A 25807-nucleotide genomic window follows, 5' to 3' on the forward strand; every position below is an offset into this window, starting at 1 on the left:
TCAATAGAAGCCATGTTGGATACAACCCAAAGACACAATGAATCTTGGCATATAAGAACGTTGCAATTGATGAGCAGCTTCTGTCTTTTAGAGGAACATGTCCACTGAGGCAAGATATACTGTCCAAATATGCAAAGTATGGCATAAAATTCTGATTTTGTTGCAATTCCTCATCATCTTGCTTATGATGCAGACATAGTATTCAACAGCGCAGGCAGATCTGGGCTACTGATGTGGTTTCCCAATGCTACGAAACACCTATTGATGGACAGTTCAAATAATAAAAAAGACTTTATGAGGTCTGAAACAGCTAAGTGCCCCACTGAATGCTTAATGAATGTTTTCTCCTCAGAGTGTACTACCACTAACTAATTTTGTCACCACAAAGCTATACTGGCTTAGCACAGCAGCTCATAAAATAGACTATGTGCCTTTGTTTAACTCTTCTTATTCTTATAATCTTTATTTAATTTCTGCTAACTACTGCCAGATTACTGCATGAATATTAAACCTATATAGATTATTGCAAATATAAAGAAATGCAAAACCAACAGAATAGCTCAAAAAGAAGATGCATTTATATTTAGTTACAACAACCATTTTAGATTATCTCCTTGGTTCAGATGCACATACCGGTGCCATCATCTACATTCTCGACTTCCATCACCTCTGTGTTTATTCTGCCCCGGAAGAGATAACGGTGGCCTTCTGCTGATGCTCTGCTGTTCTTCAGTCGTCTTATGGTGAGAGTAGGGGAGAAAGAGCAATGTTCAGACATTGACTTTGCTATTTTTACTCCAGAATCATCACAACTATTAATCATTATTACCAATTAATTATATTAGAAGAAGAAGAAGAAGAGTTTGGATTTGATATCCCGCCTTTCACTCCCTTAAGGAGTCTCAAAGCGGCTAACATTCTCCTTTCCCTTCCTCCCCCACAACAAACACCTCTGTGAGGTGAGTGAGGCTGAGAGACTTCAAGGAAGTGTGACTGGCCCAAGGTCACCCAGCAGCTGCAGGTGGAGGAGCGGAGACACGAACTCGGTTCCCCAGATTAGGAGACTACCACTCTTAACCACTACACCACACTGGCTCAGATGCAACAAATCTTTTTTTAAGGGCTACTGTCCATTTCTGTATGCTGTGATAAAAAAAATTTTTATAATAAAGTTAAGCTTGAAAAGACAGGCAAGAAGGATACCTTGCAGACCTATTGTTTCCCCAAAAAAATCTTTAAGTGTAGTTGCTTTGTATTCTACAGAGTGTATAATTTAAAAAATTTAATGCATATATTAACATTAAAGTAGCTAAATCAAAATATCAGAAATATTTTTAACATTAAAATCGACATCATTTTGTTTTATGGAGTCAGTCTTCAGTGCGTGTTTCTTACCTGTGTTTTCTTTTGCAGTAGACCAGAAGGTTGTCAAAAAGAAAAAACACCCGTTCCTGAATATTTCCTGCAGATATTTTCAGCAAAACTCCATACATCAGCATTTCTGTGCACGTGTCTGTGATGTTAGATCCCTACCCAAGAAACATATTTTTAAAAATTGATTGGATCCTAAAGGCTGGTAAAGATTGGCAAAACCAAGATATATAAAATTTGGGACCGGTTTACCTACAAGATTGCCTTACCCCATATTTGCCCACTTGACTGCTTCAATCAGCGGAATTGGCACTTTTACAGGTGCCACATAACACACTGCATATGTAAGAACTTCGGAATTCCCTGCCTATTGATATGAGGCAGGCGCCTTCACTGTACTCTTTTCAGGGTCTGCTGAAAACATTCTTATTTAGACAAGCCGACCCAGATATTTAGAAAGCTTATATGAGTTTTAATTTGTTTTAGTCTATTCTATTGTGGTTTTAACTTTATGTACGTTTTAAATTATGGTGTAAATTCTTTAGTGATAATGTCATTGTTTTATATTTTTGTAAACTACTCTGGTGTTTTTTCTACATATTTCATCAAAAAAGTGTTTTTTTGCAAGAATAAAAACCTAATCTGCAGATTTTAATCAAGAAAGCAAAATAACACACATTATTGCAAGTATTTGGGGGGGGGGGCAATGGTTTTTGGCCAGAACTCTTCCAGAGTGCTACCAGATCTTGGTTGAAGAATTTTGCTTCCCTCTAAATCTAATGACCGGCTTTCAGTATTGCGTTTCCCCTTAAACTGTTCTCATACATAAGAAGATTGCTGCCCTGGGATCCTTTGGGAGGAAGGGTAAGATATAAAATTAACTAAGTAATTATATGATGTCAGGTTATTTGCTCTTGAGTGGCAGCTGCTCTCAGTGGTCTTTCTCACAAGAAGGACATGTAGGCTGCAGCAATTTCCCACTGTTCCCCAGCAATTGATAGCTTATATCCATTATTACTAGTAGCCATTGATAGCCTTAAAAAGGTAAAGGACCCCTGACAGTTAAGTCCAGTCGCAAACGACTCTGGGGTTGTAGCCCTCTTCTTGCTTTACTGGCCGAGGGAGCTGACGTTTGTCCGCAGACAGTTTTTCCGGGTCATGTGATCAGCATGACTAAGCCACTTCTGGCAAAACCAGAGCAGTGCACGGAAACACCATTTACCTTCCCGCTGGAGAGGTACCTATTTATCTACTTGCACTTTGACGTGCTTTCAAACTGCTAGGTTAGCAGGAGCTGGGACCGAGCAACGGGAGCTCACCCCATAGTGGGGATTTGAACCGCCGACCTTCCCATTGGCAAGCCCTAGGCTCAGTGGTTTAGACTACAGCGCCATCCTAAATTCCTGCACACCATTCTACTCTGGGAACATGAAAACTTGTACTGCACCCCTAAACATATTTCCTTGGCTATAAGCATGAACGCTATCAACGGAACCTGCTTTAAGGTAAAATAAGCTGAGGGCTAGAATGTTAGTAATTATGCGTGGTTCAGAATGTATAGCTAAGCCATTTGTACAAGTCAGAACAATGCTAAATTAGGAACTATAACATCTAGCATAATGACATCTAACATTATTAATTGATTGGCTGAGCAAAATGATTTCTTTAAAAGGCACTCTAAAGAACAGGTAAAAAACCAATAAAATAATGTGCTTTCGCAGCCACTTATTTGCACTTTGTTATATGTGCCTAAGAAGTGCAGTACATGGACCATCAAATACCATGAAGATGATTCATGCTACTGTGTCCTTTGAGACGTAACTACAAATCAAAAACAAGATAGCTGTGATCTGAAACCTATCAATAAAAATAACTGTTTGTAACAGACTACAACATACTCTCTAATTAACTTGCCGGCTAGAAAACAATTGTGTTTGAGTTACTCCATGCAGTATCAGGGGTTTCTTCTCTTGTGAATCCAAAAACGTTGCTACCTATTTTTCTAACAGCTGAGATCCTGCTATATGAACATCATCTCAGACAAGCTGTACTTTAATGAGGATATTAAATTTAACAATGTAATGTGATTTTTTAATAATGAGGATATTAAATTTAACAATATAATATGATTTTTTAAATAAAATTAATTGAAGTTTTAAAGACTATATTCTTTTTTTTAAAAAAAAATCTGTATTCCCACAATTTTTTTAATTGTCAGCAGCACAAGATTAGCTTATGAAACTTTTGTGTAGGAATGCAAGTCATGCTTTGATCCTCCATCAGATGCTAAAAATAGTCCTCTTCCCAGCTAAGCAATGTGCTAAACATTTTCTTCTGACAGAAAATCTCTAACAAGTGTGCTTCTCTGTTCTTAAGCATTGTAGCAAACCAGATGTTTAGTTAATTAAACCAGCTCTTGCAGTGTAGAAGAATTTATTGCAAAGAAGCCTCCGAAAACTGCCTAGCTTTTGCAGAAACCATTTAAATTTAGAGAGTTTGAAGTGGAAAACTATCATATGAAGAAAAAGTCTTCCTTTACTGGGTATTAACTTGTAACTAAAACAGACCTTCAAATCTGATTACTAATATAGGGCTGGATGTGACGTCACCTTACTGAAAAACTATTATCCAACATTATGTTAGTGGTACAAAACATAGGAAGTTACTCTGAGCTGAAGCAACCAGCTCAAAGCTCTTTGCACACTGAGCTTCTCAGGTAGACTTGAGGTTGAACAACAGGTTTGATTACCCATTTTCCTTCCAAGGTAAGGGAAAGTGACCTCACTAAGCCTGGCAAGACAGCTTACTCTTACCCCATCTTGCACTAATTCGACTTACGTTGGTAATATGAGGCTGGTTGCCCCATAATAACTAATATGTGTTTTGATTTGAACATAGTAACACAGGAATAAAGGTAGAAATAGATTATACCGTGAATACTTGGCTATTGCCAAAAGCAGTAACATCAAGTAAATCTCAGTTCACAACGGCGATGTGAGTTTTCCTAACCACAGTCTTTTTCCTTAGGAACAGGGAATGCCTCAGGTATCACATCACATGCTTTCTGTGACTAAACCTTATCAAGGGATGGGGGGGGGGGGGAGAAAGTATTGAGTGACTGCATTTGTCACCAACCATCCAGCACCCATATTGTACAGCAGGGCTCATGCTATAAAGGAAAAGGCAGAGAATCCATAATGAAATCCACAACCCATCTTCTGATACCTCATCCCAACCCTCTCAACTTCAGCTAAATCATGCCCTCTAAACCATGCATTAAGAATATAATAAAAGCCCTGCTGCATCAGGCTAAAGGCTCATCTAGCCCATAGTCTCACAGTGGCCTACCAACCAGGTGCCTACGAGAAGACCACAAGCAGAACATGAGCACAAAAACATGATTCACAATAATCCATATTCAGAGACATACCACCTCCATCAATGGAGGGGGAACATAGCTATTGTAGCTAAAGGTAAGGGACCCCCCCTCATTCTCCTGAAATTCAAGCATCCACCCAGAGTGTTCCATTGACAGATAAGAGAAAGAAGTTGAGACATGGTAGTAATCATAATGGGAAGGGGGGTGGAGACAGAATCAGGATGCTCCCTTACACGTGTTTCCCTACCATAACACACATTTCCCCATTTGTCCTGAAAGAGACAGGGTAGTGAAAGGGAATCTCATCTTAATCCCACCCTCTGCCTCACCCACTGAAAATATAGGTGGTGTCTCCCGCAATGGTTTTGGGGCAACAGTCAAAAGAGACCCTCCTGCTGCCTTGCCCAATCCTCAAATTTCTGTTATTAATCCTACAGACAAGAACTCACGCAGTTCACAAGTATAATATTATTCCTACTATCAAGAAAAGGGACAAAGCATTTTATTCTAATTGTGAGTTATGGACTGTTCCCAATATGTCACATAATGTACCAAGCTGAATATAAATCAGGCAACATGTGCAGACATCTAAATGCCTCCCACATCTGATAAAATGACAAAAATTGTGACATTACCTCCCATCCTTCAATGTGAGACTGCCATTCTTCTAAAACCTCTAATTTTTCCATCTGTCTCTTGGCCTCGTTTATGTTGGAGCAGACAGCTTTCATGGCTTGGAGAGCTTCCATTAAGGCTGCGTAGTCACTGTGTTTTTTGGGAGTGCGCTTTATCAACTCCTTTTTTAAAAGAAAAGAAAAGAAAAGAAAACAATTAATCCCTGCACTTTCACACTAATGAAAACCAATTCCCGCACTTTCACTGCTCATCATTTCACTGTTGGGGAAGAACCACAGCTCAGTGGCAGAACATCTGTTTTGGACATAGAAGATCCCAGGTTTAGTCCTCATCATCTCCTGTTAGGGATGGGAAAGGTCCCTGCATAAAACTCTGGGGAGCTGCTGCCAATCGTTGACTAGATGGGCCAATGGTCTGACTCACCATAAGGCAGATTCCTATGTTCCTATTATAGGAGACAAGCTGTAGTGTCATACACACTTACTTGGGAGCAAGCCTCAGTGAATCCAGAAATATTCATAGGAATGACCAATCAAACTGATAGGGATACTAAAACTAAATATTAGGCATTAGTACCCTCTTTTATTAAATCTATGCTTAATTCTTCCATTCAATTCTCTCATGGGACTTCCCCAATTCCTTCCCTGGACTAAGTAGCACACACCAGTCCACAGCGTACTGCAGGATAGGGATTTCAGGGGCTCCACAAATATGCAGCATGGAAAAAGGGAAATGCTAGCCCCATCCTTCAGAGATGCTGATAGAAGCAGGCAATGGAGACAAGCTCCTGGCAAACAATGGGAGGGAAGGACACAGCATCCAGCAGTAGATATGCATGAGAGAGGAAGGAAGTAGGGTTTCTCCTGAGCAGTCTTCTCTAATCTGGTACCCTCCAGATATTTGGGACTTCAACTTTCATCAGCCACAGCCAATCTATCACAGATGTTGTCAACTCCCTCAGTCCAAGCACGGAACCTGTCAGTCACAAAGCAGTTCCTCGCAGCGGCACTACTCTCTCCAACATTTCCCCGGTTAGGGACAAAGATGCAAATTGCTAGAATGATCCCAGTGTTGCTTGCCTGCTAGAGTTTCACACTTGTTCTTTATATCCCTTCACCTAAAGGATTCTGCAGGCATAACATGGAAAAATGGATCAGATCCAAAAGTAAACTTCCATCAAGCACAATAGGGGAAAATGTGGAATGATAAGTCTCATTTGCTTCAGGAAAGGGATTATCATTACTGAACATCAAACAGAATTTAACAAAGAATATGTTTTCAGTATAAAATATTCTAAGCAGCAAAAATGCATACCTTCAGAAGAAGTGGATACTTGCATATTCTCTGGATTGGTGTTACTAAATAACCTTCCAATGGTACATCAGTATTCTTCCGTCCTCCTAACAACATGCAGTTCTAGAAAGGAATTGAAACACTTAATTCTTTTGGAATTAACTTCTCCATTGTCAATATTATGCTCCTGGATCTTGCTTGAGTGCTCAGTTTTCAGACGGTTTCACTGGGTGGCAATGCCTTTTACCAAATTCACTTTATTAGCAGGCTGCAGACATTCCTCTGTTATTATGGCCAAAGTTGCCACAAAAGAACATAAGAGGAGCCTTTTGGATCAGACCAGTGGTCCATCTAGTCCAGCATCCTGTTTCCACAGTTTTCTGAGAAGAACTTAGTCTGTATTCAGCCAGACCTTTCCTCACTTGCATTTGAGCCATCTCCCAGTTTATTTCCTCACCTAAAGCTCTACAGTATACCAGAGAGCCAAGGGGGCTCCACGAAACAGGAAACGGCACTAAGGAGTGATTGTGTCAACAGCCTGAGCCCCATTTGGCTGTTCCAGAGGTCAGCCAGGGCTTTGACAGAAGCGCCAGTCATATCAGCCAGAAAATCCCTCAGAGCTGACTAAAAACATATTGGATCAATCAGCCTTTGAGGGTGGACCACCTCTGCAGAGGGGGAAAGGTGCTGAAAGCCTCAATCTCTCTTTTTTTTAAAAAGATATTTATTAAAGTTTCAAAATATTACAAAAAGAAAAAAGAAAATACAAAGTACAGAAAAATAAAAACAGTTAAAAACAAATCAATCTTTCCATATCTTGTCTTTCATTTGCTTGTATCCCTGACCTCCTCACACCTCCCTTTTTTGTATTCCAGTTCAATTAGTTAATTCAGCAAATCCTTTCCCTCTTTGTTTTTATCTTAATCCTTTATCTTAATATATTATAGCTTTAGATTATCACCTGTTAACAATCCATTTTTACATATTCCTTTATATCATTGCTGCTAAAAACCACTTAACTTCATTCCGACATCATTCTAACATTCATTAATTTTGCAGTATTTCTGTAAATAGTCTTTAAATTTCTTCCAATCTTCTTCCACCGACTCTTCTCCCTGGTCTCGGATTCTGCCGGTCATTTCCGCCAGTTCCATATAGTCCATCACCTTCATCTGCCATTCTTCCAGGGTGGGTAGATCTTGTGTCTTCCAATACTTTGCAATAAGTATTCTTGCTGCTGTTGTAGCATACATAAAGAAAGTTCTATCCTTCTTTGGCACCAATTGGCCAACCATGCCCAGGAGAAAGGCCTCTGGTTTCTTCAGAAAGGTATATTTAAATGCATTTTTTATTTCATTATAGATCATCTCCCAGAAAGCCTTAATCCTTGGGCACTTCCACCAAAGGTGAAAGAATGTACCTTCAGTTTCTTTACATTTCCAACATTTATCATTGGGCAAATGATAGATTTTTGCAAGCTTGACTGGTGTCATGTACCACCTGTATATCATTTTCATAATATTCTCTCTTAAGGCATTGCATGTCGTGAACTTCATACCTATGGTCCATAACTGTTCCCAGTCAGCCATCATTATGTTATGTCCAACATCTTGTGCCCATTGAAAGCCTCAATCTCAGCAGGAAGTGTTCTGACCATGACCATGACTATTTGTTGTATGTGTGACCTTTTATGTTGCAAATTTCAATGGGAAAAAGTTTGGGACTGACCCAACCATGCAAGGCAGCCAAACTTCAAGAGTTTCCTACATCCGTTACACAAGATAGCTTGGGAGAGTGAGTCCTGCTGCACTTTTGAAGAAGGTACACAGAGACAACTTAGCAGCTTGCTGACTGAGTCATATCTGCTGAATACTAGCATAGTTGAGAGCTTTTAAATACCAGTTCCTGGGAACCACAGGAGGGGAGAGGGCTCATGTGTTCAGATCCTGCTTGAAGGTTCCCCCACAGGCATCTGGTTGGCCACTGTGTGAATAGGATGCTGAATTAGATTGGCCTGATCCACCAGCCTCTTATTATGTTCTTAATCTCTATTGCCATTGAAGCAGGACTCTGGGGCAGAAACCAGGGGCAGAAACCAGGGCCCAACTCAGCAGAGTAAATAGCGAGCGGGCCTGGCTTACCACATTTTTGAAGTGATACACATTTCCCTCCAAAAACAGCACACACACACACACACACACACACACACACACACCTAAGCCCACTTTTGTAATGGTACCTGGACATAAGACACAGTTGTAAGGAGGAGGAAGTGAAGAACTTACAGACATTAAAAATGAATCTATTCTTCGTATTATAATCAATACACTGCTTAGTATATGTTATGACAGAGCAGGGTTTTTGTTTGTTTTGTTTAAATCACTCTATAAATATCCCTATATGTATTTTGCTGTATAATTTGTTTCTAAACCAGGCATACAGAGCTGCTCTGTAAAATCGTCGCAAGACGGCACTGATTGTGTAATGCAAGCAGACTCTCTAGAAGCATTATTTTGGTGATCTTCTTATCTTGTGTAAAGAATTACACAACTTTTAGAAGACATCTGAAGGAAGCCCTGTATCAGGAGGTTTTTAATGCTTGATGTTTTTATTACATTTTTAGATATGTGGTATATGTGATATATTTTAGATATTTTTAGATATGCGGGACGCGGGTGGCGCTGTGGGTAAAACCTCAGCGCCTAGGACTTGCCGATCATATGGTCGGCGGTTCGAATCCCCGCGGCAGGGTGAGCTCCCATCGTTCGGTCCCAGCTCCTGCCCACCTAGCAGTTCGAAAGCACCCTTAAGTACAAGTAGATAATAGGGACCGCTTTATAGCGGGAAGGTAAACGGCGTTTCCGTGTGCTGCACTGGTGCTGGCTCGCCAGAGCAGCTTTGTCATGCTGGCAACGTGACCCGGAAGTGTCTTCGGACGGCGCTGGCTCATGGCCTCTTGAGCGAGATGAGCACGCAACCCCAGAGTCGGACACGACTGGCCCGTATGGACAGGGGTACCTTTAACTTTACCTTTTTAAGCCGTCCAGAGAGGCTGGGGAAACCCAGCCATATGCCAGATGGGTGTGGTATAATAATAATAATAATAATAATTGATCATCCTCATCATCATCTACAGCCATGGATAAATGTAATTGGAGCAATCTCCCTACAAGGAAAATCCCAAGTGCTAGGAGTTTTGACATTTAGAATAAAAGACAGTGGGTGCAGCATAGGACATGAAAGGGATTTATGGATGATGTAGAGAAAGTAAACAGTGAAAGCTTTCCCCCTCTATTTCATAACACTAGAACTTGAAGTATTCAAATTATATTGATGGAGGAACTCATTCACGCAGCTCATAATTAATTTATGACATTCATTGCCACATGATGACCACTAACTTAGCTGGAAATGCCATGGAGGTGAGTTTCTATCAATGGATTTTATGAAATGTGGTATATCACCCTCAGAACCTTTGAGTTAAAAAGTGTAGATACATTATTAATACTAAGGTGGTGGTGGCATCCAAAGGCAGTCTACAAGTACTAGATGATGGAGAAAAATGCCAGGGCAGCAGCCATTGATTGTTTCCATGAACTTTATTGGAGTCACCTGGTTGGCGACAAAATAGACCTTTGGTCTTGACCTGCCAGGGCTCTTTGATTCTTTCTGCCCTTAAAACAGGCAAAGATTTCACTTTTGACAATAACTTATCAATTTATCAGTTTAAACAAAAGACTTAGGTACAGAATACAAATAAATATTAGCTTACCAGTAGAAAAGCCCGTACTGTTCTTATTTTGTTAAGCTCAAGCAGAAGTTTTTGTGCCTTCTCATGGTTACTACAGTATTCATCATAGATCCGAAATTTGTCTTTCTGTGGGGGGCAATTTTATATTAGTCATTTGGTCTCCAGGTTTGCTTTTTAACTTTTTGGTTAAACATTTTTTAAAGGCCTAAGTAACATATATAAAACAGATAACTGAACTCAGTTAGATAAGTAAGTAAATAAAACTATAAAATACAAACATATTACGCCCAATACTGGAAAACTAACCCCAGACAAAACCAGACAGGAAGAACTAGTGCTCATTTCCATTTAAGTGTCAGCTTCATAGTTCAGTTCAAGTAGTTTTTGTGCTCTCTCACTGATTCTAAACCCAGTGCACCGTGAATACTAGATGTAACTGCAAAACTGCATTTTTGGCAGAATTACAAGGTAACACTTCATGCCAAAGAATGCATTGCACAGACTGCCACTCATTTCCACAGCAAATGCGCTTTAATGTAAAATGCTTTTTGCACCTGACTGAAAAAAATTAAATCTATTTTTTTAATGTGGTAAATCATTATAACTGACTCCAGCAGTGTATGCTAAAGGGTACCTTGATGCGGGGGAAACGCAGTGCATCATGCTATCTACAAAATGAACACTGAAACTGTAAGGCTTTCCTTTTTCTCTGTGACTCTGGCTTCCAAGTGTCCTGGAAAGACCTTTAATTATGCAATCAAGTCTGTTTTTGTCCTCAGTGTGAAGTGTACATGAGCTACCATGCCAGAATTCTTTTTTTAAGCTGAGCTGAGGAAGAGAAAATCAATTAAATATGAAGCTTATATTATGAAAGTTGACATACAAAGTGAAGAAAGCAGGCTCCCACTTCTTGTTGGGCATTGGGTTCAGGATTTAGACATTCTTCAATACTAGACAGGAAGTCCTTGTGCGCTTCAAGAATATCTTCAATGTTTGAGAACAATGTCTGTAAACAAGAAGCCCAGAGAATGAATGAATGAATGAATAGAAATAAAATACAATACATAAAATGAGAGTAAATAACAACTAACCTTAACTGTTTCTTCCGTAACATTTTTCTCAATCTTGGAAAAAGCCCATTGCATTATTCTGTGAAGGAATGCCTTGAGAGAGAGGGAGAAAAATAAAAATAAAGAAACTGCCCAGGCACTGAAAAGCTTTAAGGCAAAGAAGTATTGTTTGGAGATCCAGTGTGGTTTAGTGGTTAGAGTATCAGATTAGGGTCCAGGAGACCAGGGTTCAAATCCCCACTTGGCCATGAGGTTCACTGGGTGGCCTTGGGTTAGTCACTGCCGCTCAGCCTAACCTACCTCACAGGGTTGTTCTGGGGATTAAATGAAAAGGGAGGGAGCCATGTATACTACCTTGAGCTGCTTGGATTAAAACATGGGATAAAAATACAGTACAATGGTACCTCAGGTTAAGTACTTAATTCATTCCAGAGGTCCATACTTAACCTGAAACTGTTCTTAACCTGAAACACCACTTTAGCTAATGGGGCCTCCTGCTGCTGCTGCTGCTGCGCCGCCAGAGCACGATTTCTGTTCTCATCCTGAAGCAAAGTTCTTAACCTAAAGCACTATTTCTGGGTTAGCGGAGTCTGTAACCTGAAGCGTATGTAACCTGAAGCGTATGTAACCCGAGGTACCACTGTAAGTAAATAAGTAAATAACCATGTTAGTCTATAGCAGCAAAAATATGTTTAAAAAATAAATATAATTATTATAATTCGCTTTGTACTACTGACAGCAATATCAAATTATATTATTGCTGTCAGTAGTACAAAGTGAACTGAGAAGGTGGCGCACTACACCACTGATTACAGTAAAGTTAACAAGATGAGAACTGAAGAATACAAATGCATGTCTCAAGAGAGTTTCAAACACGAATATAATAATTTATTGGCAAAACATGGTAATAGGGAGAAACCATGTATTAAAAGGGGGGGGTAATGAACTGTAATGTGATAAATGGAAGGCTGAAGCTACCCTCAGTCACGTACAGACACTTTTCCCATAGCATAAGCACCAAGTGAGATTTTCTCCCAAATAAACATGACTTGTATTAGAACGTTATGGATACGGACCATTTTCTTATCCAGTTGTGGCTAGGCAGCAATGGTTGCGGTAGCTTCCACAATCTCATTACTCTTTTGTTACCCTGGTGTCTCAGGCTTCCAGACAACAGTTTCATAATCACACACCCTTGAGTGGGGGACAACGACACACAATTGTTCAAGTCTCACCTCCAAGTATTTTATGCATGATGTGGAAAAAAGTAGGAAAACAGAAGCCAAACTATGTATATATGTTGTAAAGGACAGCCTAGTCAGGGGTGAGGAACTTCAGGCCAGCAAACCAAACACATCCCTAGACCATGGGACTCTCTCCAAGCCACACATCTCAGTGGTTTTACTTCACAGCCTCCTTGAGTGTTTTAACTTGGCTGGAATATGCCCTTGATCTCTGACTCTTGCTTGCTGAACAGAGTACAGAAAGTAAGCTACTTAACAAAGGTAGAATTTTAACTTATGAGACCCTTAGGCTGAAGAAGGTTCCTCACACTTGGCCTAGTCAGCCACAAAAGTGCTCACAACAGGTGCTCACACAGAGCAGACATCTGCTATGGGGCAACAACAGAAGATATGCATTTGTGCAGTACAAACATGGCCTCTGTTTGCATGACTTTACAACATCAGGTAGGAACACTGACAGCCAGATGCTGAATATTGAAATCAACCAATATCTGAAATTGATGGTCTAGATAACCGTACTAGGGACACAGTTGATCTTTAAACCAGCAATGTCGCTGGAATCCTAAAGAGCATATTTTTTATATCTCTGCATGCCTTTTATGATATATACCGTACTTATCTTCTAAGACAGTTAAGATGTATACTATATCATAAATTAGGAACAAGACAGAATAAGTAGATAGCTTTAGCAGCATGACAAATGTGGAAGAGCTTACAGGAGCCCTATCAATTTATGAGAGGTGCCTGGGGCATCAATGATGGAAAGGTGCAATACAGACACATACTTCCTAACTGTTAATCATCTTCTCTTATGTGGCCAGAACATTTTCTCTCTCCCTCTCTCTGGTTTGTGTCTGTTGTCCTTCATCACAGTTTTTATAAGAGACCATCTTATTCTACAACAGAGGTTTTCATACAGTGGAAGTGTGGTAGGTGACTGCTTCCTTCTCCTACAACATAATAATATTATTGGCTTGTATTCTGAGAAACACAAGAAGGGAAACCGTGGAAGGGCCTTTCCTCCCCACCCTCTTGCAGTCACCAGTGCCCTCCTCCAAAATCCACTTCAGGAGGTCAGGGCATGGGGAACATGACATGGTGGTTCCTGAGAGGGGGTGGAATGCGTAACCCTTGTTCATTTCACGCTATTATTAATTCTTATGAAAACATAAAATATTCTTGCTCTATTAGTTCAACATGTTTACAAAACATCTGCCTGTGTAGATGCACAATGCTTATTTTTCCAAATGTGTTAGGGTGCAGTCCTAAATTATATTTTCTATTTGTTGTAACCCACCCTGGGACCTCATAGTGAAGGTGGGTGATAAATCATATAAACAAGCAAGCAAATAATAATAAAATGGGGCTGGGGGCTGACTGTGGTTGATCTGTCTCATCTAGTGGCCTGCCCGGTTCTCTCCAGTGGGACAGTGAAGATGGAACAACACTCTTGTGCTCTTCTTTCTCCCTCCATTGTTTTAAAAATTACAAATTTCCCTTCCATTAAAACTACACCAGCTCCGGGGGGCTAGAAAGACATACCCTCTGATCTACCCTAACAAATCCCACTTTTCAATGTAAGGCAAGGATCATGGAAGTTTCAACACTGGCAGAGAGGGGCATCTGACATCAGAACTCCCTGTTCAAGGCTGGTGTTGTTTTTGCTGTCAGAGAAGGATTCAATGGGAGGGAGGTCCTGGGAGAATGCCCTCTCAAAGACCATAGGATTAGAGGGCTAATTTAAATAAAAGTTTGTAAGTAAACAAGCTTTACTTTTAGAATCAACTGCTTTATTTAACCTACATTTCTGACACTAATTTATAGATGCCGAAATACATAAACATTTGGGCTTAGCAACAGATTTACATAAATTACCAGTGCCATATTCATTACTTTGAAGCCCCACCTTAAATTGTGGCAGCCTACCTTTAAGTCACTGAAGCTTGTGCTATAGGATACAGTATTCACATTATTCTAATCTCTTCTGCCTGCTTCCAGCTAATTTCAGTTTTGGAAGACAATTAAAGATAGCACTATAAATGATTGTACTGAGAGCACAAACAACCCAATTGTAATGCTATTTGCATCCTTCAAAAATAAAGAAGATTATTTTTATGCCCTGCCCCCTGATTAAAGGGTTATTACTGGTATTATGGATCATTCAAAAAAATTAACTTTTCCTGAAACTAAAGTCAGATGAAGCAAATTACATCCCCATGTTGCTAACAAATATGTTCATCAGCCCCAGACAGTAGAAACATTGACCCTGCTCCACTGAATCGAAATTTCAGCCTTCATGACATAGGAAAACGGCCAAGTAAACAGCTATTTTCATGGAGGAGGGTCAAGATATTAAATGATATGCATGAAATTTCATATATAGCTATATAATCCCTAGTGTAGTAAGATAAGACCTTTGGAGCAGGCATTTTCAAAAATCTGCCCTAGGTAAAGGTAAAGGGACCCCTGACCATTAGGTCCAGTCATGGACGACTCTGGGGTTGCGGCACTCATCTCACTTTATTGGCCGAGGGAGCCGGCGTACAGCTTCTGGGTCATGTGGCCAGCATGACTAAGCTGCTTCTGGTGAACCAGAGCAGCGCACGGAAACGCCGTTTACCTTCCCACCAGAGTTTACCTTCCCACCACTACTTATCTACTTGAACTTTGACGTGCTTTTGAACTGCTAGGTTGGCAGGAGCAGGGACCTAGCAACGGGGGCTCACCCCGTCGCGGGCATTCGAACCGCCGACCTTCTGATTGGCAAGTCCTAGGCTCTGTAGTTTAACCCACAGCGCCACCCACGTCCCATTGAACCGCCCTAGTAGAGCAGTAATTGTTCCTTGATAATTTGTCACCCCCCTCCATGATGGCACCTGGGATGGCCCGCCCCCCCTTTCCTACGCCCCTGTGACCAAGTACATATTTTTGACTTTCACATTTTTTCTCTCTCTTATTTCAACAAAGCTTTGGAAATGTAGTTACTTTCTTTATTCTCGTAATGCTTTTAATGAAAAGTTAAAGACTATATTTAGATAAATAGGCATATATTCATATTATATTCAAAACCCTATCTGTGTTCCTTGAATCATTTGGATGTCAGTTGTGTTGCTAACCCATCAGGCAGTATAAATATTTGTATAGAATCTTAATTTGTGTTTAATAGCTTTGATACATGTTAGATGCAAAGAATATACATACAAAATACTATTGAGAGAATTGATGCACTTCCCTCTGTTTCTGCATATAACACATACTTTTTCCGACAGTTCTTACAGAAGAACTGGAAAATGACTCCTCCTTTAGTTCTTCTTCCTATGTCAATTAACCTGTGCCAGCAACAGAGACAGAAGCCAATCATGCTGCTATTTGAGACTGAACAAAAAGACTCTTTTCTCAGTAAGTCACCAGCTGGATGAACACCTGTTTCCCCTACTTGGCTGGAGTGCTGATGGCACTAAAAGAAATAAACAACCCACCATCCCAGAACAGAACTACAGTCTGCTTCTATTTTTAAAGAAAACTTCAAGTTCTAAAGTGCAGACTGCGAACCTGCTCCTCAAGGACCACATCCATCCCTTGGTCTCATTTAGGGTTCTCATACATCTGGATTTTCCTGGACATGTCCGGGATTCCAATGGTGGATTCTGGGGGGATTTTCGGGAAATTATTCAAATGTCCAGATTTTTAAATGCCCCCCCCCCAAAAAAGCTCAACAACTTTATGTGCTATTCCTTGAAATATGGCAACCCTAGTAATTTCATACTACAATGGTACCTCAGGTTAAGAACTTAATTCATTCCGGAGATCCGTTCTTAACCTGAAACTGTTCTTAACCTGAAGCACCACTTTAGCTAATGGGGCCTCCTGCTGCCACCGCGCCGCCGGAGCACGATTTCTGTTCTCATCCTGAAGCAAAGTTCTTAACCCAAGGTACTATTTCTGGGTTAGCGGAGTCTGTAACCTGAAGTGTATGTAACCCAATGTACCACTGTATTGTCAAGGAAGCAGGGGGAAAGCAGAGAGCGTGGTAAAGAGAGAGAGAAATTGAGTGCTCATCCACTTTTGGTCCATACTCTGTCCATTGCTGACATAACCCTCCCCCAACAGATTGCCCTCAATAGAATGTGGCCCCAAACAGAAAAAAAGATTCCCCACTCTTGTTCCTCTTCAAGCATCCTTCCCATTGCACCCCCAAACAGCAATCTATTTCAATTCCATAGGAGAGAAAAATCCTTTTCTAATATAACACATAAAGAAGGCTGATCGCTGAAGAATTGATGCTTTTGAATTATGGTGCTGGAGGAGACTCTTGAGAGTCCCATGGACTGCAAGAAGCTCAAACCTATCCATTCTGAAGGAAATCAGCCCTGAGTGCTCACTGGAAGGACAGATCCTGAAGCTGAGACTCCAATACTTTGGCCACCTCATGAGAAGAGAAGACTCCCTAGAAAAGACCCTGATGTTGGGAAACATGGAGGGCACAAGGAGAAGGGGATGACAGAGGACGAGATGGTTGGACAGTGTTCTCGAAGCTCCCAGCATGAGTTTGACTAAACTGCGGGAGGCAGTGGAAGACAGGAGTGCCTGGCGTGCTCTGGTCCATGGGGTCACGAAGAGTCGGACACGACTAAATGACTAAACAACAATATAACACATACATCATGCTATAATCCAGATTGTTGTGGGGCATGTTGATTACAGTTGTGTCTAACACATTTGAACCAACTGTTCCTGGGGTTGAACTGCACCTGGGGTTGTTTCCTGCTACTCAGTCATATTTTATCCTGATTTGCTTCTGATTAACTGGTCAGAGAAAGTTCTAAAACAACTCCTCTCCAGAGTTTGGCAGTTTCCTTTGCAAATTATCATTGCAAATACTGTATAACTCTTAACATGGCAACACACACAAACTCCCATTGAAGCACATTTTATGACATTTAAGAGCCTGGCTATAGCTAACAGAATTTTAATGTATTTTGATTGCCTGCCAAATTTGATAATTCCAGTGTGATAGTTTGTACATTTTCTGCAGTCTGATATCAGCTTATGTTGATGGTTGTGTCTATAAAGTAGACGCCTGTTCTAAAATGCTTCAGGAAAGCTTTAAGAGAAGGGGGCTATTCAAATTGTGATATAGCTGTAATTTCATTTGGTGCTTCCAAAAATACTAATTAAGTACTCTTCCATTGTCTCCTGAGACAGGCAGATGCCAACCACCACTTCAGTACCTCTGTACTTTCATGCCATTGAAATAATTGTAAACCTTATCATTACAACTTTCTTATACTATTGAGATTTTTTTTCAGAATATATTTATAAAAAGAAATAAAGAATCAAGATTCCATGAACCAAGAGAGATCAAGATCCATTTTTCATCCAGGATTTTATAAGTTTTCATGGAAATCCAAGGTATCAGCAGAACAGAGAGAAGGGGAGGAAGGGAGGAAAGAAGTAACAGACAAAACTGGTTAAATATTGTTTTACGGAAATTTTTAAGGGTTGATGTTTTTATTATGTTTTGATATGTTGTAAGCCACCCAGAGTAGCTGGGGAAACCCAGCCAGATGGGTGGGGTATAAATAATAAAATTGTTGTTGTTTATTAAAATCCTGCGTTTTGCTTAAACCACCTGGATGAATACTAGAACTACTTTTTTAACTCTCTCTCTCTCTATTGGCTTGTTCAAAATTACAGCCTTGGATAATCCTCATTTTCTTGTGCAATGTAATTCCTTCTGGGACACAATATCCATTTTATTTTATTTCTAAACGGTTTACAATTAAAGACATCCTGCCTATGTTTTGCATCTGCCAGTAGGAAAAATAAATCCTGTATTCTGCACACCTGGATGAATTTTAAAAACAGCTTATTTTTAAAATATCCCTATATTTATAGTGATTTATGAAAAGCAACAACCTTAGATAATCCACATTTTATTTTCAACTAATTCCTCGCGAACAGCTCAAAATGAAAAGGTGATTCCATGCTGTGCCTTTTCAGAGAGCAGCTTCCACAGGGAAATATATGTTACTGAGATGCTTTGGCTTTTCCAGATGTATGGTAAATAATCTAGGATAAGAGGTGGGAATGCTGCCAGCTTCTCAGTTAAAACCTTTTCATAAGTGTGCTTGTTTGCCTGGGTGAAGGATGGAGGGGAGACATAGAAAAATGTGACTTTTGCATGGCTGGAATGCAGCCCAATGTACAAAGGTAACAGCCATATTCATTTATCTGCCCACTTTTTCCTCTGCCCTCACCAGTGGCGTAGCGTGGGTTGTCAGCACCCGGGGCAAGGCAAGTAATTTGCGCCCCCTAACCTGTGGATTTGCGCCCCCTAACCCATGGATTTGCGCCCCCTAACCCTAACCCCCAGATGTTGCGCCCGGTGCGGCCGGCCCCCCCTGCACCCCCCACGCTACGCCACTGGCCCTTACCCACCACTGGCATGCAGGGCCCAGAAGACTGTTTGCAAGGAAATGTGGACCTTAGGTTGAAAAAGCTCTCTCACCTGCCACCTCGCACTACTTGAATCTGCCTAAATTATAAGGCCGCCTTCTTGAGAAAAGGCATACCCAGTTCTAGCAATGTGCGTATGGAATGCTTTCCCCCCAGTTTTTCCTTGTGTCAAATCCCAAGACTTTCTAGTCCCAGGTGAATACTTTTTCACTTAGCTGTGCTTTTTATCATGTTTATTAGATCCATTTTGCTGCTACTGCTGTTTTATCCTGCATTGCTGCTTTTTATGTAATTGTTGAGGTTTGATTCCTAATACTGGCCTGGCTTAAAGAGGTGGGGAAATTCCACAAATGTACACTCCTAGTTAGTTATACAACAAAACTCTGGTTTATCTCACTCAGTGGCACAATATTTCATTCATTACCCACCGAGAGCCCAAGACAGCTCCCTCTCCACCTCCATAATCACCACACTGTCAGCTGTGTAGCTGTATGCAGTGTAAGTAACTGAATTTGCTCACAGTTTTGTTTTGTTTTTTGTCTGGGAGCACAGAATGTGTCCACGTATTGCTCCTGCTCTTTCTGATAGGTATTGTGAGGTCACGGAAGTGGGATGACCCATTTCTTTCTGAGGCACAGCAAGACTTGTCCAACCATATAAAGAAAAATACCTTACCCCAAACACATTTGCCAGCTGTTAACTGCAAACCTTAAAGACACATTTCTTTCCCTGTTATTCTTAAGGAACAGACAAAAAGGAAGCAAACATAATTTCCTGGCTGTAAAAAAAAAAAAGGAGTTCACCCTGAGAACAAAGGAGGGTGGAGACCTCAACACGCTTTTTGTTCCTATGAAACAGATTTAAATGGTCGCAAACCCCTGGAGAACTGCTGCTTCTGAGAACTGAGCTTCTATCTGATTACCGTGAGATACACAATCTTAGCAGATAAATGGAATAAAGAAATCTCACGTTGAGATGCAGAAACAAGGCCAAAATTTATCTCCATAGGAGTACAATAGCATTAGAAACAGCTTCTTGGATGAAGAGTGCATTAGCAGTATGAAACTGCATGTGTGTTTCAGTGAAGACTGTTACTTAAAAGAGACAACAACTGGCTGCAGGGTAAAGTGCAGTCCCTTCCCTCAAAAGCTATTTTTTAGAGAGAACAATATATGCCTGAAAAATTCTGATGGTTTTTTGGTATTACTATGCGGATGCCATTTTAATACACAGGTGCTAATGGCCAGATATTGGTCAGAGTAACTTTCTGCCACATTTATGTCCAATCAGAATTGTCAACATTAACTTAGTCTGCTATCCCCACTCACAACAGCTGTTTTCACTGAGATAGACAGATGTTGGCACCAGAAATTTCTAATGCCCTTTTAAGGGTCAAGCTAGATGTTACCTTGGAAAACATGTTGTTGCAAACCCATATTTGTGGGTAGGAACACGGCCACATGCAGAGGAGGATTGGTCATCAGGAAGGAGTATGGGAAGGTGGGTCTACCCCAGGCAAACCCAACCTGCTTCATGTGGACTCACTTCTGGTTTTGGAAACTGGCTAGGGAAAAACATTCAAATCTGCTCGGATGAGAAACATTTGCAAAGGAGAATCAGTAGGAAAAATGATTTCCCCCTCCAAGCGCCCTATATTAGCATTATGAGAAAGAAATGGGTATGTTTCTTTCATAACATCTAGTCTGGTGCTGATGAGTATTACAGACTAAACAGAAATGTTGCAGATAAGGTTTAGGACCGCACCTGATGTAGCATTTGGTGCTTATACCAAAACTGTTTTGAACAGAACAGTAAGCACATTTATGTGGAGATGTACCCAAAGAAATATGGGAAACTGCTTTTTAGGAAATCAGATTATTGGTCCATCAAGTCTACTATTTTCTACTCTTGGCTGGTAGGGACTTTTTGGGGTATCAGGTCCCAGGGAAGTCACATGGATAGCCACTTTCAATGTGAGTCAGTGCACTCTCACAATCACTTCAAAATGCCTATAGCACCACAAAAATGACACACAATATTTCATTTGACTCATATGACATCACAGTCAGGAGACATTGATTTGGTTGATCCGCTCTTACAGGAAAGAATGACAAGGCAATAAACAAAGCTTGATCAATGCCAAAGCAATAGGTTAATTCTTTTAACAGAATGTGAAGCTGCATAATGCACATGCCATTGACTTAATTAATATCAAGCTAAGTTTTAATATATATCCCATCTTAAGCCATCTGTGAAAATAAGTATTTCATATCTATTTAGATGCAAGCTGGTAGCCAAACAAAAAGTGTTCAGGGATTTCAACCGTGCTGTATGGGCACTTGCAATATAATACATAGCTCTGAATTACTGTAAGAAATAATTGCTACCTGGTTCAAATATCATAATGGTTTTTCCATGCACAAGTTCATGCCAAAGCATGTTTTCAATATATATGGTTTTAAAATTATTGTAATGCATGTAGCGCAGAAAACAAATCCCTGCAATACATGGAATGTCAAGAGTCATTGATAAATCATAGTCGTCATGCTCTGTACTGATGCCATGAGAGAGGATGGTGACCGTTCCAGTCCCTTGGCAAAGAAAAGATTTGCTCGGGGGTGTTTCTTCTCTTTGAACTACTGTATATTGTGATCACAAAATTAAATTTTCTACTGAAATATTTTGCATACATTTTATCACATTTTATTTCTCTCTATAGAAACTTTGCTTGCAATCCTACTGTCAGGATGCTGTTGTCAGCTCCCAGCTGGCTGCCCAGGAAAGTATAAAGACAAGGAAAAGTTTCTTACTGTCCTTTTTATTTCTATCTTTACAAAGAGAAGCTATAGAATAAGGTTATCAGACATCCCCGTTTCCCGGGGACAGTTCCCGGATTTACAAATCAGTCCCCTGACAAAATCCATCTATTTAGTAGGAAGTTGAAAAGCGTCCCCGGATTCATTGTAAAATTTTTGGTAACCTTACTATAGAACCCAGCCTCTTGGATAATGGTGTTGTCCAAAGTGAATCTCTACCCCCACTCTGTCTCTCCCACTTCCTTAATCATCACTTCTACCAGTGCTGCTAAGTGCCCTATGTCTTTGAGCACTTTGCTCTCCTAATTTAAGGCACGCTGGGTTCTGAGAGATTGGAATGGTTTCTAATGGCACCATGGCAGCCAGCTGCTCTGGTTCTGCCTGCTCCTCCTCTCCCGTTATTTCCCCTTTTCCCTTCATCTGCCTCTGAGCTGTGATCTCCCGCAAACCACTGTTGTAAATCTATAGTGTCTTCCTCTTCCTGCTTCCTGGGAGGGTCAGGATAGGGAGGTGGTCTCCACCATTCCTCCTCTGCCCAGTCCCTGACATCTATACCCACTTACCTGATAGTAAGCCCCACAGATCTCAATGGGCCTTTTGAGTAGACCAGTATAGGATTGTGCTGTTGGTTATCCTTAAACTAAATTGCCTTAAGTACAAAAAATATTTTTCATAATGAATTTGGTAATTAATAAAATCTCAATAACTACTGTTTAATACTTGCTTTATGATTGAGATGAACTTTTGATTGTTAGAGATGCATTCTAGTCCTTTAACAGTCACTCAGTAATGGCTCTTCTTCATGTGTGAATAAGAAAATATTTCTCCTTGTGCCTTCTCTGGTGTGTTGTAAACAGCTCTCCCATCATGTCATATTTTAGATCCCACATACTTTAGATCCCAGTCCTATATATATATACATGGAACCCATTCATTTCAGTGGAACTCATTTCTATGCAATGGATCTTTAAAAGTGCATGGTTAGTTTTGCAAATTCAGCCTGGTTATTTAATTTTGTATAGTAGAAGTGGCAGTGCAATGCCAGTTGAGAGGAAGGGAAAGAGAGAGATTCCAATTAGCGGAAAAATGATGAAAGCTTCATTGAGTCTTGTGTACAAATTGTTCTGCATACCTCTAGTGAGTAACTGTATCATGGCCAATATGCTTAGCTAGGATGGAAATATTGCACTTTAGTCTGAATGATTCAGCACTTTTTCTTTTTCCCTCACCAATTATCTTCATACTATGGCAAACTGATTAAAATTCTTGTACAACCATGAAATGTTTAACCAAATTTGGAACAATTATTCAGCAAGTCTTTTTGAATATCAAGTATCAGTCTTAAATTTAATAAGACTTGTGCCCAATCTAGAGGTTTGTGCACTCTCAGATGTACAGACAGACCTCTTTCGTGCCCAGGTTTGGGAGGGAGGGGGCACCCAATTAACATTTGTATTTGTTTGCATGCATGAATGGGGTTCAGTTATCAATGGAAATGAAAGGCTTATGGCTGACAGAATAGCTTGTATGCCTCCATAAGCAATTTCTGAACATTAACCTGTATTTCTCCTCTCTTTTTAGCTGAATCTTCAGCAGCAGCAAGCAGCTTTCCTTTAAATGTTGCTACCCTACTAACTTGATAATCTTTGTTTCTTGCAAAATTAGTATCAAGGCTTCCACACCCCATCTTTGTTTTAATTCCCTATTGGCATTTGAATCAGTACCTTGAGCTATGATAACAAAGCATGCAAGTGACACAGAAATAAATGTGGTTGGTTTTTATGGCTTTTCATATGGGATTGGGAGGGCAACTCCCATCTCTTGCGGGGGCGCAATTAGTGCCAGCACCATCCATTAAGAGTTTGGGTGTAATCTTCGACACCTTCTATGGAGGTGCAGATTGCAGCTATAACAAAGGCAGCATTTTTTCATCTCTGCCAAGCTAAGCAGTTGGCTCCTTACCTCTCTCGCCCTGACCTAGCCACTCCTGGTATGTCCCACGGAGGACCTTACGGTCTTCAAATAAAAACATCTTGGAGATCCCGGACCACAGGGAGGTTAGGCTGGCCTCAACCAGAGCCAGGGCTTTTTCAGCCGTGGTCCCATCTGGTGGAACTCTCTGTCACAAGAGACTAGGGCCCTGTGGGACTTGACATCTTTCCGCAGGGCCTGCAAGACAGAGCTGGCCAAGGCACAGTCTGACCCCCTCCTTCTGTAATCCTCATAGAACTCTAGCCAATGGTTGCCATTATTTTGATTCTGATATTAGACTGAATTGATTTTAGAATGTATTTAATTAATTGACTGTGATTTTTATGTAAACTGTGCTATTTTTACTGTTGTTAGCCGCTCTGAGGCCGGCTTTGGCTGGGGAGGGTGGGATATAAATAAAATCTTATTATTATTATTACTATTATTATTATTACTTTTACTTTTTTATTTAATTATTAGTAACTAATAGTTTTCATATTTTCCTTTAGACTGTTTGGACCATGTAAATCACTGATAGGCAGTGAAACTCCAGCATGGTCCTAATTGACCTCAAAGATGTAGAAATGTTATTAGCCTGTTTGAGTAGCTTGAATTTGCCACACAGCAGATAAGAAGAGATGGAGAGGCCACAAAAGAGCCTTGGTGGACCAGATACAGCCATTGGCAGGCATCAACATTATTTGTCACTCACCCGCTTACCAGGAATGAGTGTCCCTTATCTACTGGCAAGAAACCTCACTGCCTCACTGTAACAGCCTTTCTCCAACACAGCAGATAAGAAAACAGACAGGTAGCATTTCTCACTGTTTCTTATTCAAGCTTCAGCTGAAGTGAGGCAGAACCCTGCCTCTCCCTACAGCCCTCTGTGCCTACTAGAGGGTGTGAGGGAGAGGTGGGCCCTTCTCTCACTTGCAGAAAGTTTTGGAAGAGGACAGTTGGAGAAATGGCCAGCTGTTTCTGTCCTTCTCCAAAGTTTCTTCCAAGACCCCAGCTCTCACTTCATCATTTGGGATTTGCTAGAGTTCTGAAGCAAATAGAGAACTTTGGAGAAGGAAAGTTATTAAATAAAAGTCAGGAACAGCGTTGCCTCTTTCTTGAAACCTATAGCAAATACAGAGGCCTGGAAGGAAAGGTGAGGTCTTACAAGAAGCTTTGGAGAAGGACAGAAACAGTAGAAAAAACTGCTGTTTCTGTCCTCTTCTGACTTGTGGGAAACTTTGGCAAAGGATAGAAGCAGCAGACATTTCTCCAAAGGTCCCGAAAACTTGTTCATATAGTTCATTGGTTTTAACATCTGAAAACAGCCAATGAGTGTCTAACCTGGTAACTTGTGTAATAATTAACCTTTTATACTGTATACAGAATTATTTATGTGAGTGTGCATCATGTTTTCTATTTTGTTTTGACTCATTCATTTTCTTACATTTTGTAGCTGCTTAGGACTGAGGTTTGAGCTACTTTAACATGTGCCTTGACTTAGCTTCCCTGCATTGCTAAAAACACTGCCAAAAGGTAGCCTCCGCGTTGCTGTGCTAAAGATTTTAAAGAGCAGTGTGCTCTGCTTCCTACATTACACTAAAGTAGAGGCACAAGTTCTCCATTCACTGGTAAATCAATTCTCAAAGGGGGTGCTATTATTGGGAACAAGGGAGCTCTATGGTGCTTGTTAGACTTGGACAAGAGCTGTTCTTTTCTTCTCTGTCCAGTTGTCTGTCAGGAAAGGAGGCCAGTGTCTCTAAGCCAGCCTCTAGCAGCTGTCCAAACACTACTACTTGCAAGTAGTGCATGGAATCTCT

The 25807-nt window shown here is 40.6% G+C and overlaps 1 protein-coding gene across 2 annotated transcripts in view; it reads right to left on the bottom strand.

Moving 5' to 3' along the window:
* PREX2 (phosphatidylinositol-3,4,5-trisphosphate dependent Rac exchange factor 2) overlaps positions 1–25807 on the bottom strand; it is a 108946-nt gene that overhangs the window by 68995 nt on the left and 14144 nt on the right. For both annotated transcript variants that reach the window (XM_028736756.2, XM_028736755.2), the window contains exons 2-8: positions 11522–11593; positions 11314–11436; positions 10452–10556; positions 6701–6802; positions 5386–5547; positions 1396–1529; positions 634–737 (exon numbers count right to left, since the gene is read on the bottom strand). In XM_028736756.2, the coding sequence (XP_028592589.2) occupies positions 634–737; positions 1396–1529; positions 5386–5547; positions 6701–6802; positions 10452–10556; positions 11314–11436; positions 11522–11593 (802 nt within the window). The remainder of the gene's footprint in view (positions 1–633; positions 738–1395; positions 1530–5385; positions 5548–6700; positions 6803–10451; positions 10557–11313; positions 11437–11521; positions 11594–25807) is intronic.

This window comes from Podarcis muralis, chromosome 8 (assembly GCF_964188315.1).
Source record: "Podarcis muralis chromosome 8, rPodMur119.hap1.1, whole genome shotgun sequence".
In the NCBI taxonomy this organism is placed as follows: Eukaryota; Metazoa; Chordata; class Lepidosauria; order Squamata; family Lacertidae; genus Podarcis; species Podarcis muralis.